General features: G+C 40.6%; 2 protein-coding genes across 8 annotated transcripts in view; both read right to left on the bottom strand.

Moving 5' to 3' along the window:
* col14a1a (collagen, type XIV, alpha 1a) overlaps positions 1-8,607 on the bottom strand; it is a 123,782-nt gene extending 115,175 nt beyond the window's left edge. For 5 of the 6 annotated variants that reach the window (XM_069537973.1, XM_069537975.1, XM_069537977.1 and 2 more), the window contains exons 1-2: positions 8,395-8,607; positions 6,754-6,869 (exon numbers count right to left, since the gene is read on the bottom strand). In XM_069537973.1, coding sequence (XP_069394074.1) covers positions 6,754-6,847 — 94 coding nt within the window. In that variant the 5' untranslated portion in view covers positions 6,848-6,869; positions 8,395-8,607. Of the gene's footprint in view, positions 1-6,753; positions 6,870-8,370 lie in introns of all 6 variants that reach the window. The other variant, XM_069537974.1, reaches the window with a different exon arrangement.
* An 8,150-nt stretch (positions 8,608-16,757) lies between these two features.
* Positions 16,758-24,215, bottom strand: part of deptor (DEP domain containing MTOR-interacting protein) — a 32,526-nt gene continuing 25,068 nt past the window's right edge. Inside the window, exon 10 of one of the 2 annotated variants that reach the window (XM_020091409.2) lies at positions 16,758-21,002. In XM_020091409.2, coding sequence (XP_019946968.1) covers positions 20,880-21,002 — 123 coding nt within the window. In that variant the 3' untranslated portion in view covers positions 16,758-20,879. The remainder of the gene's footprint in view (positions 21,003-24,215) is intronic. The other variant, XM_020091408.2, reaches the window with a different exon arrangement.

Genomic DNA, 24,215 nt, shown 5'->3' with positions numbered 1-24,215 from the left:
AAACATCCTCTCCTCATGCAGCCGGACCCTTAATTCAAAGAGTCTAACTCCTGACTCTCTCTGTGGGGTGAGAAGCAGGAAAGTCCTTTAGTGTGAACAGGAATTAACTGGGTTAGAGGGGTACGAGCACAGTTTGACGCCTTGGTTTAAGAGGGGATGCCTCTTCCGGGGATTAGCAGCGGTGAAAGCGAACTGGAACTCCTCAGTGATGATGTTCACTGTCCAGTCCTCTGCTTCACTTCATCTCGTCTCTCCATCCCCTCCCCTCCTCATCTCTGTTTCAGTCTCTTCTTCTTCTTTATCTCTCCATATCCTGATCTGGCTCACAATTCCGCTCCTCTTCCTCCTCTCTTCTCACTTTTTCTTCTTTCTTCCTCTTTCTTGGCTCAACAATCTGTCAAATTCACCTATTTTGTCATCCATTCTGCTTCATGTCACTTGACTTCTCTGAGCTTTCTGTCTTTTTTGCCTCGTTCCTTCTCTCTCTATCCCCCCATCCTCCTCTCTTTAACCTGCTTTATTCTGGCTTGGGTCATCTATCTTTCCATCCATTTCTCCTCCTTTTACTATCCTTCTCTTTGTCTGCTCTCCTCCTCCTCACCCTTCATTTTAATTCCTTGTCCCCCTCCTCTCTCCAGATTACCCCAATACTGACTCCACTCTGAGTATAGCTTCACTAATACTCAGGATTTATGTATGACAACTACTGTCACTACAAGATAGCTGCCATACTGTACACGAGGGAGGTGTGTGTCTGTGTGTGTGTGTGCGTGTGTGTGCGTGTGTGTGTGTGTGTGTGTGTGTGTGTGTGTGTGTGAATGTGTTTTTGTGGTACCTATTCAGCACAGCAGCACGTGTCTTTTGATGTGGTTGGAGACTTGTCTCTACAAGAACTACTCTGCTCACCGAGATAGCACTTAACCCAAATCCACTCTTTTCTTTCGTTCCACCTCTACGCTCTTTTTTATCTCCTCTGCCGCTCTCATGCAACACTCCTCTATTTTATTACATCTCTTCTTCTTGTCCTTGGGTTTAAACTCTCTCCTCCCTCCCCTCCTCTCCTCTCCTCTCCTCCCATCTCCACTTCTGTTCCTATATCCTATATCTTCTCCTCTACTGTGCAGCCTGTCTACTCCCGTCGTCCTTTGGTGGCTCAACACCTTGTTCTGTCTTTTATCGCTTTACCTTTGTAAGCAATGCCTTTTTTCTCAACACTTATCTCTCTGCTGCATTGTGTGTGTGTGAGTCTGTGTGTGTGTGTGTGTGTGTGTGTGTGTGTGTGTGTGTGTGTGTGTGTGTGTGTGTGTGTGTGTGTGTGTGTGTGTGTGTGTGTGTCTATATGAAATCACTCTTAAAGACTGAATATTGAGCGTGCTGGATGATCTCACATCCCCGTATTTTTCATGCTTGCCAGTCAGAAAATATCCCCATAAAATCCTCCACTAATTCCACAGAAGATGATTGACATCGAACAGAAATGAAATATCGACTACCAGCGTCTGTAATTCTAACTCACACGCACTATTTCAAGGTCTAGGTCACAGCTAATATACTAGCAAGTCAATATTGTAAGATACCTCTTGTAACTGAGTTATTTCAGTGTTGTCTTTGTCATTACACCGGCCAAGTTAAAGAAGAATGAATTCTAATTAAACATTAAATTATTGACTCTCGTGTCTAAAAGCAACATGGCTTCAACAAAGCAAGAAACACAAGCAGTTCTGAACAAACCCAGAGGTTAGTCAGACTGTTCTCTGGAGGAAATGAAGACATAATTAAAATGATTATACCTAGATTGTTGACCATGAGTATTGTTGCTGTGTTTGCAGACAGCCTAACTCTCTTGTGAGTAAGAGACTGTTATAGAAACATGTTTTGAAGAGGGTGAAAAAGAGCAACAGGGTCAAAGATGATGAGTTGAGTTTAACTTACATGTATAATGATTGAACCGAAGTTCTGATTATTACCTCCACCACAAGGAGGTTATGTTTTCATTGCGGTTTGTTTGTGTCTGTCTGCCTGCAGGATTACTGGAAAACTACAAAAAGGTTTCCATGAAATGTTGTGGAGGGGTGGGGCATTACCAAAGGAAGGTTTAGACTGGATCTGGATAAACAGGCAGATAAAGAATTTTTCATTTTACTTTATCTAACAAAGCAAGAAATTTAGTAGTATTTCAAACAAATTACTTTGTTAACCACTAAAGGCTAGTTTATGCTGCCTTTACGATGTAACCGTCACTGTCCACGTGCCTACGAGCATTGGCAGGGTTGTTAAGCAACCCATCCACTAGAGGGCAGGGCAGAGTCAAAGGTTTCTGACGACAATTAACAATAGCAACTGTGGAGGATGGTTATTTTGGTGTAGCTGTTCAGAAATGATTTCATGATTTTTGGTGGTACTGCTCAGTTTAGACTGTTTCATCCGTATCTGTGCACGTCTTTTGAAAGCTCACCGATATGGACGAAATGAAGCAGAATATGAACTAAGGTCTGCGTTTGTATTCATATCTAACATTGAGCATGAATGAGCCTTAAGGCAGATTTTCTTCAGGAAAAACAAGATGCAATTCACAGCCTTGTTCTACGATATCAATCCTGACTCCCTTCAGGCTCTGCAAAGTATTGCACTTGCAGGCTTGTCTATGTGATTCTGATACTGTTTTACCTGATATTCATTACTACTGTATACACTGTGACACCCATGTGTCATTTGGCAAACGCATGCAAAGTGAACCGAATTATCCAGAGTGATGCTTTATTAATCCTTCTCAGCCCTCAAGATAATCATTTGCGAAAGTCATTATCAGCCCATGTTCCCATTAATTAAAGTTAATTTTTGTTTATTTACATAACAGACCTTTAGCCACGTCCTCTGACAACAACACAGGGGCAAAATTAGAAAGCCTCCTGAGAATCACATCTCCTACGATTCAATGCTCCATTTAGTCCAAAGTGGCTGATGATTATGACAAGCTGGATTAACATCAACAGCAGCAGCAGCAGCGGCGGCGAGCTGAGGTGACGGCAGTGGAGGTTTTGGATATTTAGCAGTTTTTAAATTCAAAACAGGTTGTTCCATCTCATCCTCTCTTTTGTTTATAAATAAATGATTTCTCATCATTGGCTTCTCTCCCTGTTCATTATATCTGAAATTACTGGCCAACACTCACTCATACTAAATCACCTGGCAGTCGTCAAAGCACAAATTCACACCACACAAAAAACACACACGTATCCCGACACATGCAGATACGCACACGAACACAAAAAGTGCAATATCTTTTTGAGTTGTCCTCTCAATGTTATCATGTGTCCTGAAGCTAGGTGTTGAACTACGCCGTCAGCCAATCAAGAAAATAAAATTACAATAATTAACAATGCACATGGAAATCTAACACACACACACACACATTTAGCATCTTTGACTAACTGATTGGTCCAGGGAACAAGGGCTAAACATGCAAACAGAAAAAGTTTGACAATTCTTTTTGCTTGACAATGAGGTCAGAGTTTTGATTCAACAGTGGCAAACATCCACCATCTGGTATATTTACTCCGTCTCTCCTGCTTCTGTCACTGCTGCTCTGGAAACAGCAACACAAAACTCCCAGGTCACTGCACGCACCCTCTGAGGGCCGGGCAGAGGACAAAATCTGCATTTCCCGTCTCAGGGCTTTTTTAAGGCTAAATTTAAAACCAGTGAAAATAAAAGTCAGCACCGATAAAACACTGTGTTGTGCACTGCTCAGGTTCTGCATTAAGAAAGGTATCAGCAGATCAAATTGACATGGACATGATGCCGGAACGCAATGGTGAACCTGAGGCTTTTTCTGAACTTAACGTTTGTGACGGGATACGATGAATTTTGAAAGAAAACTAGAAAGAAATGTTGCCTTTGAAAGCAACACAGGTATAATTCCCTTTTCAACTTGTTTAGAAAAGTAAATGTGCAGCATATAAACATACTAAATTTCTGCACTGCCACATGATTTTGGTAGTTTCATGAAATTCCACTTCCACAGTAAAACTTCAGAATGTAGAAGTTAATTTTGTCACAGCTTATCCTTGAAAAAAAGAGTTATGTGTAATAAAAAGAAAGTTAAACTTTAGAGAATGAATGAAACATTCTGGGATGTAAAACATCTCATGGTTTGTTTGTCCAAAACATTTGCTTAATTTCTTGCTGTGAGAAAACTCTTCCTGAACGCACCCACTCTGTGGTAGTGGGAGTTTCTGATGATATCCAGACATTTGTGTTGTATATACAAACATCCTCCATGGGTAAAACACACACTAATCCTTAAACTCAAATCCCCTTGGACCAGATGTTGCAGCTTACGGGGGACGGGACGGGCAAAAATTAATGGCTATCACATGCTCACTAATGAAAGGGAATTGAGCAGGCTATGCTCCCGTAGTGTCTGGGAGGTCTTCCATGTTCTGCTGTGATTCACTGGGCTCAAATCCCAGCCTAATTTATGCTGTAACACTTCTGTCACTGCTCTCCTTTCTGTCTGCATGCAACGACAAACACGACCTGCAGAACTGCTCATGAAAAGTGAAATAAAAACCTCTTGGAGTGAAGAGAATAAGGGACGAAACAGGAGATGAGATGACTGAAGAGAAACAGAGCAAAAGAGGTTGAAAGTGTAGATGGAAAGAAAAGAGGGTAAGGAAAGAGTGTCAACTGAAAGAAGTTTCAGGGGAAGAGAAGAAAATAGTAAAACCTTATTTTCATTTCCAAGCAATCAATAAAGAAACACAAAGCAGCTCCATAATTTAAAGTAAAATGGGTCTGAAACCAAAACTAACCTATAAAACCTCGCTATGATAAAATAAATTATTAATAGGACTCAACTCTCTCAACTTTTAATTTAGTTTTAAAAACAGATCAATAAAGGCAGCTGTCATGTGTGGGTTATTGATTCTAAACAACTTCAGACAGGGGTAAAAAATCTTTATTTATTTCTCTGTGTTAAGGTACTTTAACCAAGACCTGCCACTGCTGCTCCTCTAACTCCACACCCTGGAAGGAATGTGAGCTACACACACACACACACACACACACACACACACAAAGCAGGGTCAGCTAAATGCTCAAGTGTCCCTCTGGGTCATTTTCATATGATCTCCAGATAAGTACCTCTGCACTTCATAGGCTGCCAGTATCAAAAACACGCTACCATGAACTCATGGTCAACAACACACACACACACACACACATACATATATACACACACACACACACACACACACACACACACACACACACACACAGTGCACTGCAGTTATAGAAGTCAGAAAACATGGGATTCATCCTGTTGGAGTATATACGATGTTAAGATGCCATTTTCCTGATACCGATTCCAATACGTGGACTTTGCAACGTATATAATTTGTTTTAACAGCTGTGTGCTACTTAATGTGTTATGTGCTTAAAAAAATCTTTGTACAGCAAAAGAATAACATCTGGCTTCTTTTATTATCTAGTTTGACATTTATTCTGTTGGCTTAAAGTCAAATTATACCGGTAACACAAATAAACAATAAATAAATAAATAAATTATAGCTGTTAAATTGCACCCACAGTTTATGAAAATAAAGTTATTTTAAGTAATGCCAAACTTGAACATAAAGTGCATGTTGCCTTTTTACTTGTGACTTTCCAGCATGAATTAAAACAATTGTTCCTCGCGGCTCTAATAACACATCTTGAAGAAAAACTGATTTCCTGGAAAAAGAAAATTGCAGTTTTATCATTGGTGAAACTAATATACACAGGATTGGATCAGTACATAGATTTGTGTACTAGCCGATAGTCGACCCAGCATTTTTGGCAGGATAGGAGCGTTTCCGATGCTGGTATCAAAATATCTCAATAACAACATTCAGCACCTATCTCCTAAATCAGCTGGACTCCTTGATGAAGTAAAGATGTGCTGGTAGTTTGTTTTTTTTAGGTCTGAAGTCAGTAAAGGGATTTATTAAAAGATATAAGAAAAGATGACAAGTTTCATTCAGAAAACACACGTTTTAACACGTGCTATGCTAATATAGCCACATAATGACATATTAACATACAGTTAATGGAGGTCAGATATATCTTTCTTGTTAGTGTTTTGATCAAAAAAACATTGCACAAAACAGTCAATCAGACACGGCTCAGTTTGATTAAACCAGGTTAGCTGATGTGAGGTTGATTGCAAAGAACACTGGAGCGTTTTAAGTTGTGCAGCAAATTGTGCAGCGAATCATTACAGCTTGAGCGCACAGCTACAACACACGGCGACACATTTATCAAAACCCCTCTGGAGCGAGGCAGCATCGGCAGGGTTGCGAGCGTTGCCGTGCCACCGTGGTGAAATGGCATAATGATATGGAGGTGATATGATCGTTGAGCGTGGTGTAATCTGATTAGATTTTGCCTGCACATCAAAGAGAGAAGACAGAGGAAGGAGCGATGTGGGGATGGCAGAGAAAGAGAGAGAGAGGCGAGGTGAGGGGAGGGAGAAGGATATGGAGACGGAGGGGGTCAGGGAGGTGAGGTTTGAGGGAAGGAAGGACAGGGAGGTGATGGAGAGAACAGATGGGGGGGAGAATGAATGGCCAAGGTGGGACGTTGAGGAAGACCTGGAGGCAAAATAAAGTCTGATGTGGTGGATGGGGGGGAGGGAGGGAGAAGTGGGAGTGTGATGGGAGGGTAAGAAGCAAAGAGAAAGAAAAGATTAGAGAAGAGAAAAAAACAACTCACCTTGATCCTGTGCCTGACTGGGGAAATTGGAAACTAGGGCCAGTAGCACCAGTGAAGACCACAAACACCACCTGATCCGCCCTGCTGACAACATCCTCACAACCAGCAGTCTAGACCTGCAGAGAGAGACGAGAGACCACGCTGAGAAAATGAAGAAAAGCAAAGAAATGAAATGTGAGAAGCAGAGAAGGAAGAAAGGACTTCAGTGACAGAAACACCAGGAATGCCATTCAGCTGCAGAGAGGCTCCGTGGGTCGAGAGGGACCCACCTTGCCCACATGGCCCCAAGGCGCTGATCTGGAATCAGTTACTTCTGTCTATAATATCCACTTTGATACAATTACAAAGCAGCAGCCCAACAGTCTAGACTGACCACAGAGCAGTGGTCCAGCCTCACGCCTACACAAAGCGGGCTGAGGGCGAGAAACAGTGGAGGACTTTGTTCGAGAGGAGAGGAGAGGAGAGGAGAGGAGGAGTGATAGACACAGACAGGAAGAGTAGAAGCTTAATTGAGAAGGAACATTTCATGATGAGTGCCATTGTCCGACCACAATAGCAAACACAACACCTCATCTCCTCTTCTCCCCTATCTCATCTCCTCCTGTCACCCCTCACTCTTTCTTCTCTACACCTTCTCCCCCTCCCCTGATCCTCTCGTCCTCCTCTCCTCAAGTCTCCCACTCATTATGAAGAGGACGCAGATGTCTTATCATTTCACTCCTGAGAAATCACACACACACAAACTTGATGTAGAATGAATAAAAGCAGTGTGTGCAACAAATAAAAGTTGTTAGGAAATTGAATCATCCGCTGATGTAGAGGCAGAGCCCGGCGGTGGTGTTGAAAGAACAGGCAGCTCCTTTTGATTCAGACGGTGTCAAAAGGCCAGAAAAATGACAGTGCATATTAATAAGCATATCATATTTTTAAAACAGGATCAGGCTCAGAGACTATGAGGAGGGGAATGAAAGGGATAAAAAGAGATTATTAGTCTACATATAAAAAAGAAACATACAAATGCAATAGACCTACACAAATGAGGGTTAAGATCTTGTGGAATAACATAACTCACAAGAAGCCAGAAGTTGAATCTTTCCTCAGTTTGCGGGATTTTCTAATTCTTGCAGTGCAAAGGGCAACTTTTCAAATAGTTAATTGGTTCATGGCAACCAAGGTCGAGGCGTCGCCCTCATTAAAGTGAGTGTAAATACACACTCCAAGCTCTTAAGGCTGGTTGTGGAATTCAGTTTTACGCACACACGAATGAAATACATTTCAGCACAACACCACACGCACGCACGCACGCACCAACACTGCTCAAACACATTTTTAAAAGCTTAAGGCAAATACATGTGGATAATATTTCTTTAACCCAATAAAATAAAATACGATGTTTATTCCTAAACGATTTTTTTCCACCTGCTGGTGAGACTGCACAAGTTTGATTCCCTGACCGCAGCCAACATTCGTCTTCAGGGATGGTTTCAAAGTGCTGCTGACTCGTATTTAATCCAGTTCTTTAAAAGCCACTTTTAGGTCAAACTATCAGATTCATTCAAATGAACTCGATGAGACGGTGCAGCGCCGCGCACCTGAGAGCGACTCAAACACACGCACCATGGATGAAATCGTCTTTCATACCTCTCCAGGCATCAATTCAAAAGCGTCTTCTTATCCTCAGAGGAAAATCCCGTGAATACCAAACACTGCTGCTGCTGCTCCCACAGGGTCCCTCTCTCCTCCTCTCCTTCTTTCTCTCACCGGATACAATTCGGTCAGTCCGGAGTGGGTGTTTTTCTCCTCGTTATTCAGTCATCCCTCCCTCCAGCTATTCCTCCTTCTTGTCCCAACCCTTTTCCCTTCGCCCGGTCTCCTCTCAGAAAGAGAGTGTGTGAGAGAGAGAGAGAGAGAGAGAGAGAGAGAGAGAGAGAGAGAGAGAGAGAGAGAGAGAGAGAGAGAGAGAGAGAGAGAGAGAGAGAGAGAGAGAGACGACGTGAAAACGCGCGCCAGTGACGCTGCGTAAAAACCTCCGCTACCAACCTGCAGCTTTCATTTCGGCTCCAGTCTCCTCTGGGGCCCCTTCATGTGCACCTCCACGATAACGCTAACACTTGTGGGACATGTCTGAAATCTGTGGCTGCAGAGGAGCCACATGGTCATTGATGAAACTCTCTTTTTTCTCTTTGGGGTTATTGATTTTTAGAGGGGAAAAGGCTTCAGGAGCAGGTGTCTGAACTGCGCTGCTGCTCTGATATTAAAGGCACAAGGCACAGGTTTTTTTTAAAGATGGAAGTTGAAATCACAAAAGAAACAATTGGACAAGTTGTAAAGACACGTGCAACAGTTCAAGTCCACAGTTTGCAGTTGAGAATAAAATGTTTACGTAGGCTGAGTCTTTTTGGATGATTTCTTTCCAAAATTCAGCTACTAGCTCCTCTAAAACTCACGTTATGCATCTTAAACCAAAGTGCAGAAATGGTAATTGGTTTTATGTGGGTTACTGTAAGTTAGCCAGGCTAGCCGTTTCCCCATTTCCAGTCTTCAGGCTATGCTAAGCTAACAGCTGTAGCTTTTTATTGAGGCTAGGAGACAAATGTGAAAGCGATATCGATCTTGACGTCAACTCCACACAACAATTTGGCAGAACTGTTTCCTAAGTATGGACTAAAACGAGCTTTACAACAGATCGTTCAACAGCAGCACTCTCGTCTATCAGGCTGAGAGAAGAGACTTGAGTTCACTTTGTAATCCTGTTTATACTCAGCTCCTCTGCTGTTAAAGAGACTTTGTGACTCGCCCTGAGGGGGTGAAGTATGAGAGTCATGAGAAACAGAGACTGGTGAAATGTGCCAGTGGCTGAACTGAAGCACCAAATAGCTACACTCCAGGTGTGTCCCTGGGGCACTACACACACACACTCACACACTCACACACACTCACACACACACACACGCCTTGGCCAAACAAATGTCCAGATGCCATAAACACTATAATCAAGGGGATAAGGATTGTCCTTCCTCCTCCTTTTTCCTTTAGCCTCTTCCTCCCTTCCTGTCCGTCTGTCATCCTTTTTCTCCTTCATCTGTTCGCCTGCACACAACAGACCACAAACCAAACAAATACACCACAGGCAGACACCCCTACACACAGTGAGCTTGATGTTATGACTTTAAATCTGTATCAAGATAAATGACCAGGTCTGGGCAATATAATCATATCTGTATCCATCACGTCATGCATTTCCTTCCTCATTTTGTTTCTCTTCTCATACATTTGTCCTGTTTAATTAGAGCAGTCTGTCACTGGGCAGATTTTTTCAGTTTATGTATTAAAAACTGCACTCCGAGGACATTATGGTCAGTAAGATATTCCCAAATAACTGAATTTGATACTTTCAATTTATTGTCCAGCCCCTACATATGATTAAATATTGAGAATATCTTCCTGAGCTGCATCATGTTTGCACAGGCATGCAGTTATTATCTCAAAATATAATTTCACCACAGTGCAGAGTGCAGAGCGGCATTACATATTTATATATGTATTATATTTATATAATGTATTTCAACCACTTATATTTTGGACTAAATCTTTTAAACAGCTATAAGACTGATTTATTTACTGGTATTTGCTTTACTGAATAATATTATCTAGCAAATGTTGTCTCGTGTTGCCGAAGTAAACTAAGATGTTAAACACTGGGAAAACCTTACAGCTGCTTAACATGAGCATGCTAAAAATTAACGCTTTGCCCAAATACAGCCTACAGAACTGCTAGCAAGGCTGAAGACAAAGCGTCTTAATAGATTAAATCAAAGATCGTGGTTTTTACTCACCTGTATTCACATGGTCAAATCAGTTGGAAGAAACTTTGAGTCCCAATGAAAGTGGCAACTGTGTTATCCAGACAACTTTATAAACACTGAAAGACAAACAGCTCTTCAGTTTACAAAATGACAACATTGAAATCAATCAGTTAGTTATGCTCCAGGTGGGAGTGTGCATGGCTGAAACTTTAGGATATATGAAAGATCATTTGCTTGATCATTCAGCACATGAATGTATTTAACTTTTTATTCTGTGAGGCTGCAGACCTGGTGGATTAACAGCTGCTCTCAAGGGACTCAAGGGCCAACAGACAGATCAGTCCAGTAGATGAACAAGGCATTCTCCTTCCTGCATGTTTCCCTTTAGTTGTTTTTGTCATCTATTTATTTCTATTTGTGTCTTCTCTCTGTTTTCCTCTTTGTCTGTCCCTTGATTCATCTAACTCTTTATCTGTCCTCCCTCCTGTGTACCTGTCCTTTCCAACGGTGGCTCTGTTGCATAAATGCATCAGTCACATGGCAGAGTTGAGTCGCGGGTCATTTAGCTCAGCGCCATATGGTCCAACTGTGAAGCTTCACAAAGTTTTTAAAGTCACTGCATTGCAACAAAAATCTGTTTATTGGAGGTTCTCTTCTTCCCTAGCGATCAGGTAAGATTGTGGTAAGATGTGTATGATGTCACACATCAGAACAGTTTTGTACAAGTAAATACATTGGTTCTGCACACAAAACTCTGCACAGACATCCTGCATAAAAGCCACGGGTTAGGTAAATGTGTGCATTTCAGATCAGCTGTGTCTGTGTGTGGAGGTGAAGTGTGACAGATTTCACATTTGTAAATCCTGGATGGTGCAGCTCCTGGAGACTTAGTGGCATCACAGTATGGATAAAAGGTAAAAACTCTGACAGCCAATTATACTCTGTCTGACACTGAGAAGGTTTGGGAAGTGTTATCCACACAAAACACAATTTCCACTTTTTTTATGATAAATGTATGCACATCAAGTTTTTCCTCCAAGAAGCAAAGTTATTTTTGAGAACACAGCACCAGTGTTGTTTTCCTGAATTTGCTGACATCTTTTGGTGATAAGCAGCCTTTCCACTGGTCTTTAATGCTCATTGTTTATACTGGACCAACATATTATAATAACAGAAATGATCAAACTCCACCACAGCCTCTTGTATTTCCTCCAGCTTCCTATAATTAACAAGCTACTTCATCATTGTTGGTAAAAGCATTGTTCCCTGTGTAGCAGAGGATTTCACCCAGGAAACAGGAACCCCTCATTGGCGCTTAGACGCATGTTTAAGTTTAAAGTGGGTAAAAGATGACTGTTTACTGTGTGACATCAATCAACAGGACTGAGACGCTCACACAAATATGATAAAACTGCAGCCTCATGCAGTTTTAAAATACTGCAGCATTGAATACACTGAGTTTTTCCTTTTTGCATTCTGTGTAAGATCAGACACATTTCTACTCACATTGCTTGGTGGTCTTCTGTAATGTCTGACACCTCTGCAGATTTCCCCTTGACTGACATTCCTCATCGCACATGCACACTCTCACAACACACACACACAAGTCTGCAATGTGAAAACACAGAATATATTGCATTTAAACGAAGACCTCTCCCATTTTCCATTCAGTTTCTTTTTTTACACACACACACACACACACACACACACACACACACACACACACACACACACACACACACTCACAAGCAGCCCCCTGCCCTACATTTTTATGATGTAGAGATAACCCCAGGCGTGGAGTTTAGCACTCTGTCACAGTGACAGACAGTCTAGATCACCGTGTCATTCACACATACAATAAGCTCCGTTTAAACCAGCAGGAGAAACATGGTTTGTTTGTCTTGTAAGCTCAAGTAAAGGACCTGGATGAGTTCAAATAGAGTTGACAGATACAAGGGCGTGAGCATCGAACCAAGGCAAGGCAAACGGCTCATGCTGTGAATTTCACCCTTTTTTTTCTGCTGGACACTCACAGACAGTTGCTCTTGAGTTCTATAATAATAACAAGCAGGAGGTTAATGTGAGACCTGAAGTGGACTGAAGTGGCCGCAGCCTATGATTAGTCCAACTAGTCACAGTTATTAGTCGGCTTGTCATCTGTACCAGGTCTGCTGTTCCCAGAGTGGACTAACCTGACAGCCCATAAGGTCAGGGTACATTATGTAGCTTTTCAAGGTGGGAAGCCTAGATTGAGACGATGTATTCAAGTAAATACTGTTATTCATGTAGAAACTATTCCAGGCCACCAGCAGGTACAGTACTTGAGACACAAGTTTCTTTGACATGCTCAGTATGTTCGTCAGAGTACAAAGTGGGGATTTTTAGCCATGCTAAGAGGCATGATCCACTTCCTCCCACTATTCAGCAATGAAGCAGAAATTTTTCGGATATGGACGCTGCCATCATCTGCGTTTGAAAGAAAGTAGAAACAGTCAGGGATGTAGGTCCCTTCGACCAATCACAAATCAGTCTCAGCTATTAATCATGAAGTTTCACCTCCTTCCTGTAGCATAAAATAGAAAAACGAAAAAATGAACACTACCTACACGTGTGATAAGAGCTACATGAACAACAGAAAACCTACTACTAACTCCACTAACATGGAGGAGGTTTTTTGATTTGTGACCTTTACTGCAGCCTGTCACCAAAGAGGCTTTTAGGGAGCCATCATGTTGTCCATCTTATGGTCTATAGGACCCTACAGAGCTAAAGCATGGCTGTAGACTGTTAGGCTTGCTTCATTAGTCCTGTCTACGTTCAATATCCATGATCATCATCCTACAGTATGTGAAGTCACTGCATATTCAATGAAGCTAAAGTAAAAGAAGAACATTTTAGTTCCCTTGCTTGACCTGCATCCTAATCCTGTCCTTAAAAACTGTTTTTCCATTACACATACAAAATCAAATGCACCCCGACTATTTCACCATTTAGTCTGTAAAATAAGTTTAAAAAAAGAAATGCTCATTGAACAAAGGTGTAGTCCTGCCAGATCGGCTACAGCCAAATTCACAGAGCTGGCCGCCGCAGTCCAAGAAGCATTTGGCAGGTGGCTAACGTTTCTGCTTGCTGTGACTTGTCCTGAGCTCCTCGTCTGCGGGGAAGGAAGTAGCGGACAGGAGACAATTCACTTGAGAACTCTGTAATCATGCCTCAGAGGCATTCAGTCCATCAACCTGAAGAAGCTTTGAGACATTCCTTTTCTTCAGCTGTGTCTTTTCTTTATTCAAAAAGAAGCTCTTCATTTCCCACATGTGATAACACTGATAACCTTTATTTAATCAAGGCAGTACTGGCGCTTTGTGTCAAAAAAGCTAATTAAACTCAAAAGAATAGTGTTCATCTGGTTTCATTTCTCTGATATTACATTATTTGCTCTTTCGTGATATAAAATATGAGAATCTTTGAAAACATGATTTAGAAATATAATATTGAAACCAACACGACCTGGCCATCATTGAATATTAGAATATTTATTTATATAAATAGAATAGAATAAATTAAATTAAATGAATGATATCAACTTAATTAAACTGGGTAGATAGATAACTTAATTCATTGAATTGAATTAAATAAATCAAATTGAACAAAATAAATTTACTTCAAATATAAGTACTGTTCACACCTATACCAACAGTATGTACCATATCACATCAGTGGAAACAAAGAGAATTTTCTTGTACTTTGCAAAAAAGAATGCCGATAGAAAACCCGATTTTTGGTGTTTTTTTATCCTTCATAGGGGTTTTATGATCTGTATAATTAGTATTTCAAAAATCACTTTTGGCCCTGAGCAAATGTCTATCACATTAAATCATAGAGAAACATTGATGTACAGAGTGTGGAAACAAGTAAATTATTTTACTGTCCTTGTTTAACACTGTGAGAAACCACAGCACAACCTCTCAACGTACCTTATATTTCTCCACAACTCTCGTATTTTGGCTCCTGTCACTGTCATGAGAGAGATTTTTTATGTGTATTAATTACTTGATCCTGGCTTAGGCTGCCTGCATCGCTGTTGCTTTAATTGGACCAACTGGGCTTTTCAAACCTTAATATGATCTTATAATATATGCCACTCGGTGAGCACTTTCATCCCAGGCGCACATTTTTACTGTGTTGGCCCCAGTTGGAATTGGACTCACTAACTTTGGCAATGTGACTGTGAATCTGTATGCACCGAGCTCCAGCACGTTGTATCAACACATTACTCTCTAAGGGCTCGTGAATACAACACAATTCACTATTAAAAATGCTCCTAAAACATCTTCTCAGCTTGCAACATATTTGTCCTTTGAATAATTGAATTTGAATCTATATAATCAGTGCAGATTGCATGTAAAGTTATGTTTCTCATTTTCCTAAACACATGTTAATGGTTGAATAACTTAAGGTTTAAACATTTTAGCGTTATACCCTCATCTCTTTTTCTTTTTGATCCTTCCCTGGAGCAGAAACATCCCGCAGGCTGTCGGTCTCAGGTTTCTGTGTTTGTGTGTTCGTGTGTGCGTGCAAGCGTGTGTGCCCTTCTAATATACAGCTGTGTGTACTGAGCAGACACACACATAGGACTGGATGGTTAGTTGAATGAACGGAGGTAACGTGGAGGTTAGTTTCTGAGGAAATGGCAGGGATGTGTGGATGCAAGGACAGATTAATGAAAAGGACGGATAAGTGGATGAAAGGTAGTGATGGTCTCATCTTGAGACCTGCTGTGGTTGAAGTATCTGTCCTGGAAGATAAAATGGGGAAGAGAGGAAAGACACAGAAGCAGATACTGATGTAACCTCTGTGAGGGACTCAGTGTTACTACAAAATGACGTGCAGTTCAACGTAAATCAATTTTTATCTGGTATCTGCTAAGTGCTTTATCACTATAACAGACTGGAGACAACACGTAATAGCATGTTTTTCTTTTCGTCGTACACCCAGATGCTAAGGTCAGACATTTCAGATCACCTTGCAAAGCAGTTAGAAATGTTAGAAAGCTGGAAAAACACTTGAGAAAAATTTTAACTGATTTGTTGATAAAATAAACTAATGGGGATGAAGAAAAGTTAAAACTGGTGACACCAGACTTGCAAATATTTTTCATTTTCTGTCGACTGTATTCACTCCAAGACTTTTGAAAAAACACATTTCTTAATCTGAAATAAATAATAAATGTTGTCCCTGAATAAAATTAAAATCAAAAACACAAAATTGTCCAGAAACGACAGAGATGTGGAAATCAGGAGGAAAACGTTTGTGTGGCGTACATAGTATAACACTGCCCCCTGCTGGTAATGTTTGGAAGTGCATCTAAGAAAAGCAGGAAAGAACCATGTTCTATGGATGGAAAATCAGGCGCGTGCTCACAGAAGAGCCTGAGTGTGTGAGCCTGGTGACATGCAGGGATTACTTTAATGTTTCAGAGATTCTGTACTACATATTTTCATCATCATATTTTCATTCCTATAGGTCAGTACCCCCCCCCCCCCCACCCTTCTGGCTTGAAACCCCTACAAATAAATGTACACACTTGTCACATGTGATGGTCGACATCAGTTTTAATCACACAGTAATTTGTCTTTCTCCAATTGGATATTGTAAATTAAATGTAATGTTAAGAGAACCAACAATGACATCACTCACATTGTACTGTATTTTACCAGGACTATAGAATTCTCAACAACAATGTAGTAAACCTTTTTACTATTGTTCCTATTGTAGTATGTGGTGTAGTTTTTAACACTGCAGGTGGCACAACAGCTGGCAAGGGGACTGCAAATGCAAAATGGCCTTTTCATAAAATTTGTATTGTATGAATCCTAATTAATGTAACTTGTTATTTTTCAAATAATGAATGATTCAAAACATATCTGGATTTTATGACCAAGAATATATATATATGTTTTAAAAATTTGACAGTGTACTTCTAGGACAAAGTTACAGTGGTGCAATTACAACATTTTAAAAGACTTTCTATTCTACCGTGACAGATGGATAGTGAGATAGAGAGATGGAGAGAGAGAGAGGGATGGATGGATGGATAGATCCCAAACTGGGAAATTCTTGATTATTTCTATGTATATAAAATATCTGCTTTTGTGTGATTTTGAACTGATGTCTGAAGATGAAACCACAAACACAGAGCAGAATCAGATGTGTTTACTTTATCAAACACTTGATTAATTGTTTAATACATTAGAACATCAGAATGAGCTTCATCTGCTTTGTCAAAAACAGACCGACAAGCGTCTTAGAATCGATTTCAAACCAACATTCAAACTCTGATAGCGGAGAAAAAAGAAAGAAACACACAGCCGTGCCTGATGTTTGAGCCGTCACTCCAACCTCATGATGTGAACATAAAGAAAAAGATCCCTGTAGTTGAATGAGATGAGTAAAACTGACAACACATCGAAGAGGAGGGTGATGAAATACAATCTGTCACCATTGCTTTTGAAACCAGTATCATTTAAAAGTTGGTGTCCGTAAAACACCGATTGTCAATAGATCACCTGATACAGTTGTTTGAATACACAAAGTCAGAGAAAACCGAGCTGGGAACAGAGCAAGAGATGAGACGACAACCAACTGTGATTAGCAGCAAAAACGCAAGATCTTAAGGCAAATGTTGAACAGTCTGTGAACCCGTTTCAGCCAAACACAACCACACAGAGCTCATTCGACAATCCACAATAACACACAAGATGCATTTCTAGACAGCGTGAAGGGGAAGTTCGTCACTCCTGCATCACTCGGACCTCTGTCCCCTTCACAAGCTGCCGTCAGAAAATCATGCAACATTCTCCATCTCCTCTCTGAGAATCAACAAACCTGTTACCCAGACCATTTTCCACAAACAGAAACTGAAAATTACAAACTGCAGCCGGGTGAGTTTTTAATGAGAGAAAAGCTGAGTCCCTGCTGAGTGTAGATATGAACTGTTTAAAGTCTGATGACATCGCTGCAGTGGGTTAATGAAGAATCACTAATGTCTGCAGTTAGGGGGTAAGAAGTGATTTTAACTTGCTGAAAAAGTCTGAAAGAAGAATATTGAAATCTCTGCATCCAGGGTCCCTGACATCTGCTCCTCAAATGCAGCAAAACCCCGCGGAGAAAATACCAGCTTTACACGGAATAAAAAACAGAGCATTTTATGGCATCGTCCAACAACAAGTAAATCAAAAGGTCTTGAATGTTATCAATCAGAGAATATCATCAGCCTCTGAGAAGATTTCAAATATTACATTTTATTTATTGAGTTTAGGAAGTTGTGTTCAGTTTTCTTCCTGCTGTAACCTGGACAACGGCACAGAGAGCATGTGGAACCAGAGACTTCTAAAAAGGCCCAAATGGTCCTTACTTCTGAAATGATTTGTCCAATAATACATTCCTACAAGTCGCTATAGACTGAAGAGGTGCTTTGGATTAGGAGCTAACGCTACATGAGCACAGATTTACAGGAATCATGCATTTCCCTGCTCGTGACACCGACGCACACAGAGAAAACACCAGTGGCGTGTCCGCTGAATAAGTCACTGTGGACACGATAAGAGGCAGTGTGACGTGACAAGTTCAACTGTTTGGCAATGAAGACGCCCATATATGTTCACCTTGAATAGAAAATCTCAGTATACAGCATTTACCTTTTTCTGAAATGATCTCACTGCAGGACTAAACTAAGCACACATCCAGTGAGGCAGGCGCAGTTAGGTGTTTACTCAGCTTTACAGACACAGACTGTATGAGCATCACTTATTCATGCTCCTCTTTTTATCACTATACAGTTTCAAATATCTTTTCATGATAAACACATTATAGCACAGTAATGTATTTAACACAGTAAATAGTATACAGTTAATTTCTGATGTACAATAGCATTTGTGTGAACCTCAAATCTTCTTCAAACCAGTGAACCTTCATTTAACTCAGGATCTAGACTTCTTCTAGAGTTCTCTTTAAATGTTTGTTCAAACCAAATTCCAAATAAGTAAAATTATTCATGATTACTGTTGCATTAAGACAAACACATTTATTTGTGCATGTTTTCTGCTGCCATGTTGGAGATAACTTAAATTTTGGTTGTGATTCTGACAGAAGAGAGAATTATCAGAGTCTGATATTCTTCAGACTGTGTCATCACCAGGTTTCTGATTCTGAGGGGGTTTGATATAACCCATACTGTTATTATTTTTTCTGTGATCACCAGAATTTAACTTTCCTCTGACCTGTCTGAATGGTCGGACATCGTGAGCAAATTTGTTTTTTTGTGATTTGCTGGAAATGACCCTTGTTGCTTGATTCAAGGCGGCAAAAACATATCAGACACACAAGCGCTATATTTCACATACACTGACAATTTCCATTACCTAAACACTACCCTTAAAAAACTTGTGTTTAGATGTTTAGATTTTACTGCACAGTTTCCTCACACAGATGATGAAGGAGAACAGGATTTGGGAACGAGCAGGAGACTATAATTTCTTATTAGTTTCATATTAGGAAGTCAGATTGATATAAGAAGGTTTATGTACAGATACATATTCAAAATCTAAACGTTATTCCAAAAAAGAAAAGCTTCTGTCACCTAAGTGCTTTAGTCAATTACCTCAAATGTTTAAAGTTTATAATGCTCATTAGAGATGTAACCAAAATGTTCCCTGAGGGGATTTTCCATGTTAAGAAAATGAAATAATCAGATGAAGCCACATCACTGCATCGTGATTGGACCAATAACTGAGGTATAGTGCCCTCACTTAAGATAAAATAATCATTTTTTGTATTTCGCTGTTAATTTTAAAATAAAAAATTACTTTTATTACATAAGTGAAGTAATGGTTGACATTAAGGTTCTGTCTTTTATCAAGGTATGAAATTTCTGAGGTTTCTATCTTGGTTATAGTCTGAATTGTTATACGCTCATAAAGTCATTCTACTCTTTAATATTCATCAAACGTCAAAGAACATATACTGTAAATACATCTATAATCAAAAGGTCAATCAATTCTATTGTATGTGATGATTTTACTGTAAAGTTAAAGTTTTCCAGGAAAGCTGGTTGGCACACCATGGCTCCAATAACAGGATTTATTTGCAATCGCCACTGGTGTGTTTTATTTTTAATTTTCTAAAGTCAATAAATGAAACATTCCTTAGAAATATTTCCAAAAGGTATTTTAGAGCAGAGAGCCTCTCAGCAGGAAATATACCAAAAACAATGTTAACTCTTAAACAAGCTCTTACAAATCACTATGAAAGTTTAAGGTCTGTATATAAGGAAATTAATCCTTAAACAAACAATTCGATTCAAGATATTCTCATCACATCAATGAGGCTTCATCCCGTAAACACAATTTCCTGTAAAGCAGGGTTTCTTCTTTTGTTTGTGCATAAAGCCAATGTACGTTGTGCCTGTTTATGTCTCATGCAGATTATCACTGCATTTGTTTTTATGTACAACATCAAATTAGCAAGTGTTCAGAATTAACCTCGCCTTCACTGTCGTTGTCAATTTGTCTGTGGGGTCTTCACACGACGAGGGTAAAAAATTATTTTTTTCGTTTAAAATTGTGATTCACAGGTAAAAAAAAAATACTATTACACCGCAAAACCTAAGATTTGTGATTTACTGGATGAAGATCCAGTAAATGTGCTCTCTCTGTGTCTGCCTTTTCATCCCAGCAGAGGGCGACGTTGTTTCATCAGGAGGTTCAGTCCATGGTTAGAAACTAAGTGGAGGAGAGGTCACTCAAGGTGTCAACATGAAATCTTCTTCCTTATTGTTACTGTTTCTGCTTTTACTTGTTCATCACAAGATTCTAATGACCACAATCTGTGTTTCACATCCTCTGACATGTCCAGCAACGGATCAGTGATTCAGTTCGGTGTTGAAATCGCAAACAAAATAAGGAAATTGACGTTTTCCTTCTTCACACATCAAGTCACGATGAATCAGCTGGATCAACGTCTGCAGAGGTGGCGGTTCCAGCACTTTCCCTCTGTAGTGCACATGCCCCTAAATTCAAAGTAAAAACTAGAACAACTTGTATGATTGACCCGCAGGTTGAATCATTTACTTGACATGAACACCCACATTGTTGACACGTTTCTCCGTCGTCCACCTTGTCCAAACACCGGTGGGTGCGTTTCAAGTCACCTAAGGTTCTTTGTGTCTGTGAGGTTTTGAGGTCAAGTCTTAAACCTTTTTTGTCCCCACCTTATTATCACACCGATCTTCTATGAGACTTTCTCTCATAGCTCTTCTCAAACTTATACCTCCTCCATCACCTCCATGACGATTGTCCTGGGTCCGGTCAGGATCAGGTTGCTGACGGTCCGGTAGTCGTGAGAGAGGACGTTCAGACCGTTCACCGACACCACGAACTGACACACCTGGAGTAAGATGGGCAGAAAGGGGAGTGGTGATCAATGTTTTGGCTGTAATACTGTCAAACATCAGGCCAATCACAGCAGACAAAGTATCAAGAACTAGAAAGGCACTTAATGGGGCGCGTACCGCCGCTGAGGCCCAACAGTCACATTCAATTCAAATATCACACCTCTAAAATTTCCATCAAGATCCATGAATTATTCACTAATAAATTAACGATTAGTATTTGACACTTGAGTTATAAATAGTTTGTTTTGTTGGAATATACCTTTAAGGAATATCAAGAGGAAGAGGGAGGAAAGAGAGGGGAGGCGGCAGTGAGCTGTGAGAGAAACTTCAACACAGTCAAAGCTCCGACATAAACACTGATAACTTGACATGAAGTGGTGAATGTGACTGAATGACACCAGGCACAACACAACGATCATGCTCCGGTCACTCTCCCGTCACGCCTGCAGGGGCCCCGCCTCCCTTATCGCCATTTAACCACCGCTCCAACTCAGCAGCTCCGATAAAAATAAGACTTGTTGCCCTCCAGCTATTGCAACATGATGCTGCTGTTTTTACTGCCGCTGTTGTGGTTTGTGTGTTTTCTATTTTATGGAAGCTATTATAGGCTCACAGACATACACACACACACACACACACACACACACACACAGACAAACACACACACACACACAGCTTTTATGCAGATAAAAGCATCATGCACGGTGAAGAGCACATTATTATGTTGCCTGTAAATCAATAAGTGCAGAAGGAAGAGAAACTTAAAAAATTTAAGTTCCATGTGCATTTAATCATCTTACATATAATCACTGGTGACTATTTTTCCTTGTTTTTTTAACATCAATTTCCGTCTCTCCTCAATGGTTCAGGAAAGGAGGGATCAAAATAGGCAGAGGGAATAAGTGGAAAGACAGATTAAGAGTGATAGAGGGAAGGAGAAAGGGAAAAAAAAGTCCAGACTGTTAATCCTGTGCTGCAGAGGAATTTCAGCCTCTCACTGTAATCACATCTAAACCTCTGCTGATACATCACACTGCTTCACATACGTCAAAAAGACTGTCCGTCATGCCCTCGCTTTTTCTCTACTGCGATTCATTTCTCTCTCTCTCTCTCTCTCTCTCTCTCTCTCTCGGTTCTACCTTTCCTTTCAAGCTGCTAAACTCCCTCTTGACACCCTCCCCCTCTTTCTCTCCCACTGATGCGTCTCTTCTTTCAGGCGGTGGGGTTGTTGCTCTTGGCTGGGGCCCAGCTGGACTGAATGGCTCCTCGCACTCAGAGGGTTAAAAATAAAAAAGATCTCTCCCACACGGAGAAAGGAAAGGAGCGAGAAACCAACATAGAGAGAGGACATGGAGGGACAATAAACATTCACATGTGCCGAGGCCACGCAGAGACACTCGACGGACATGCAGTGATGACTGTGAGCTGTAATGTAGACGTTGGTCGAGCTTTAAAAACCCTCCGAGGCTGTGCTTGAGAACATTCCCCTTGAGGAACCACATGCTGGAAGGTTCCCAGCTTCATTTGGTGCTTAAAGAAAATAGTTTGAAAATTTGTACGTGCATTTGTTTTGTAGCTGAGAATGAAATAAGAAAGTCGATGTCACAGATCGTGTCTGCTTGTTAAGTCAGGAGATGGTAGCTTAGCTTTGCTTTGCATGAAGATTGGAAACAGCAGGAAATAGTTTCCCTGCCTCTTTCCAAAGGTAAGTGGGCAAAATACCAGGCTCAGTGGAGATGCAGGCTTCAGTGTTTTCAGTGTGGTTCAACTTTCACATTTAAGAGTAAAATCGATTCATAAAACTGGACATTGTAGGGTTTAATCTGAGGGTAGCCAAACAGTTACAGGAGCAGAGGGGGCAGTATTTAATGTTGCATGGTCATATTTATTCAGATTTACATTTGTATTTGTATATTCTATTTACATTTGCCATGTGTTTACATTCTTATCTCCAGTAAATACGTGAAAAATATATATATTTATTTTTTTGGGTGAATCCACACCCTGCCTGTTTGGTGTCAAGCTCGCTAATTAACTCACTGTATCTTGTTTGTTTAATGTGACAGACATTTAAAAAAAGACAGAGAACGGTATTTTTTTTGGGCCAGGAGCAGCGACTTCCTGGAGTCCACTGGTTGCCTGGCAACTTCTCAGAGAGGACAAGGAGCATCTCAGCAAGGAAGTTATTTTGTGCAGTCTCGACGGGTCATAATTGTGTTTTCAGCAAAATCAATATAATCAAAGAAGGAATTAAAGGTCCTGAATGTAAACGATATTCCAAAAAAATTCCTGATTTGTCTGAACTTGAAATCTTTTGAACTTGAAATCTTCTAATCTTTAAACGTCCAAAATCATTTAAATCGAGAAAGGGACTGATAATTACATTGACATGGTGCAAACATTCACAGTACAGAACGCACAAATGGACACAAAGTGAGACAAACGCACACACCCTGCTCTACCGGCTGCCTTGTGAAAGGGCATTAGAAGTGGTTCTAAGAGCGGTGTATTAGACAGTTACATAAGTGCTGGAATCCATTATGTTCAGACAATGCTGATGTATGTGTCTGTGTGTAGCAGGGGGGGGGGGCTGAGTGTTTGATGAGAAACGAGAGGAGCCTGGTGATGCCACCAGCCCTCTGAGTTCAGCGGGTGTAACCGGCTTCTTCCTTGGCCTGTTGCATGGACTGTGGTGCCAAGAGGCATTTCCCCAACTGAGATGTTTACTGCTTAATTACACGTAAATCAAAGTCGTCAGGTGAGAACAAGACTCACGTTGTAGGAGCTGCAGGCAGTGAAATGAACCTGCACACACTGCTACATGCTTACAGTTTAATCTGGAATAATGATGATGATACGTCAAACCCAGTCCTCTGGTTCCTGCTTATTTCTCTTTTTAACAGCCCTCATGCTTATATATTTTGGTCTGCACATAAAGATAATGTTACATCTTACTCTAAAAAAAACAAACAACACCATTAAATTGAAATGAACTGTTGTATGATGTCCTCATGGTAAACACATACACAGGTCACACAGTGCGAGACAGTTAATTGCACACACTAAGACATAAACACACACTTTACGAGGGTGCACGCTTTTATAACTGACTGTGACTCAGGAAAGGTGTTTCCATGGTAAAAAAAAAAAAACGGTTAACAGTAACCAGGGCAGAAGTGATATTATTTCTGACTGTTTCCTCTTTC

Source organism: Paralichthys olivaceus, chromosome 13, assembly GCF_024713975.1.
Source record: "Paralichthys olivaceus isolate ysfri-2021 chromosome 13, ASM2471397v2, whole genome shotgun sequence".
NCBI lineage: Eukaryota > Metazoa > Chordata > Actinopteri > Pleuronectiformes > Paralichthyidae > Paralichthys > Paralichthys olivaceus.
Note: the sequence above shows the minus strand (reverse complement) of the source record. Positions and strands in the feature narration are given on the sequence as shown.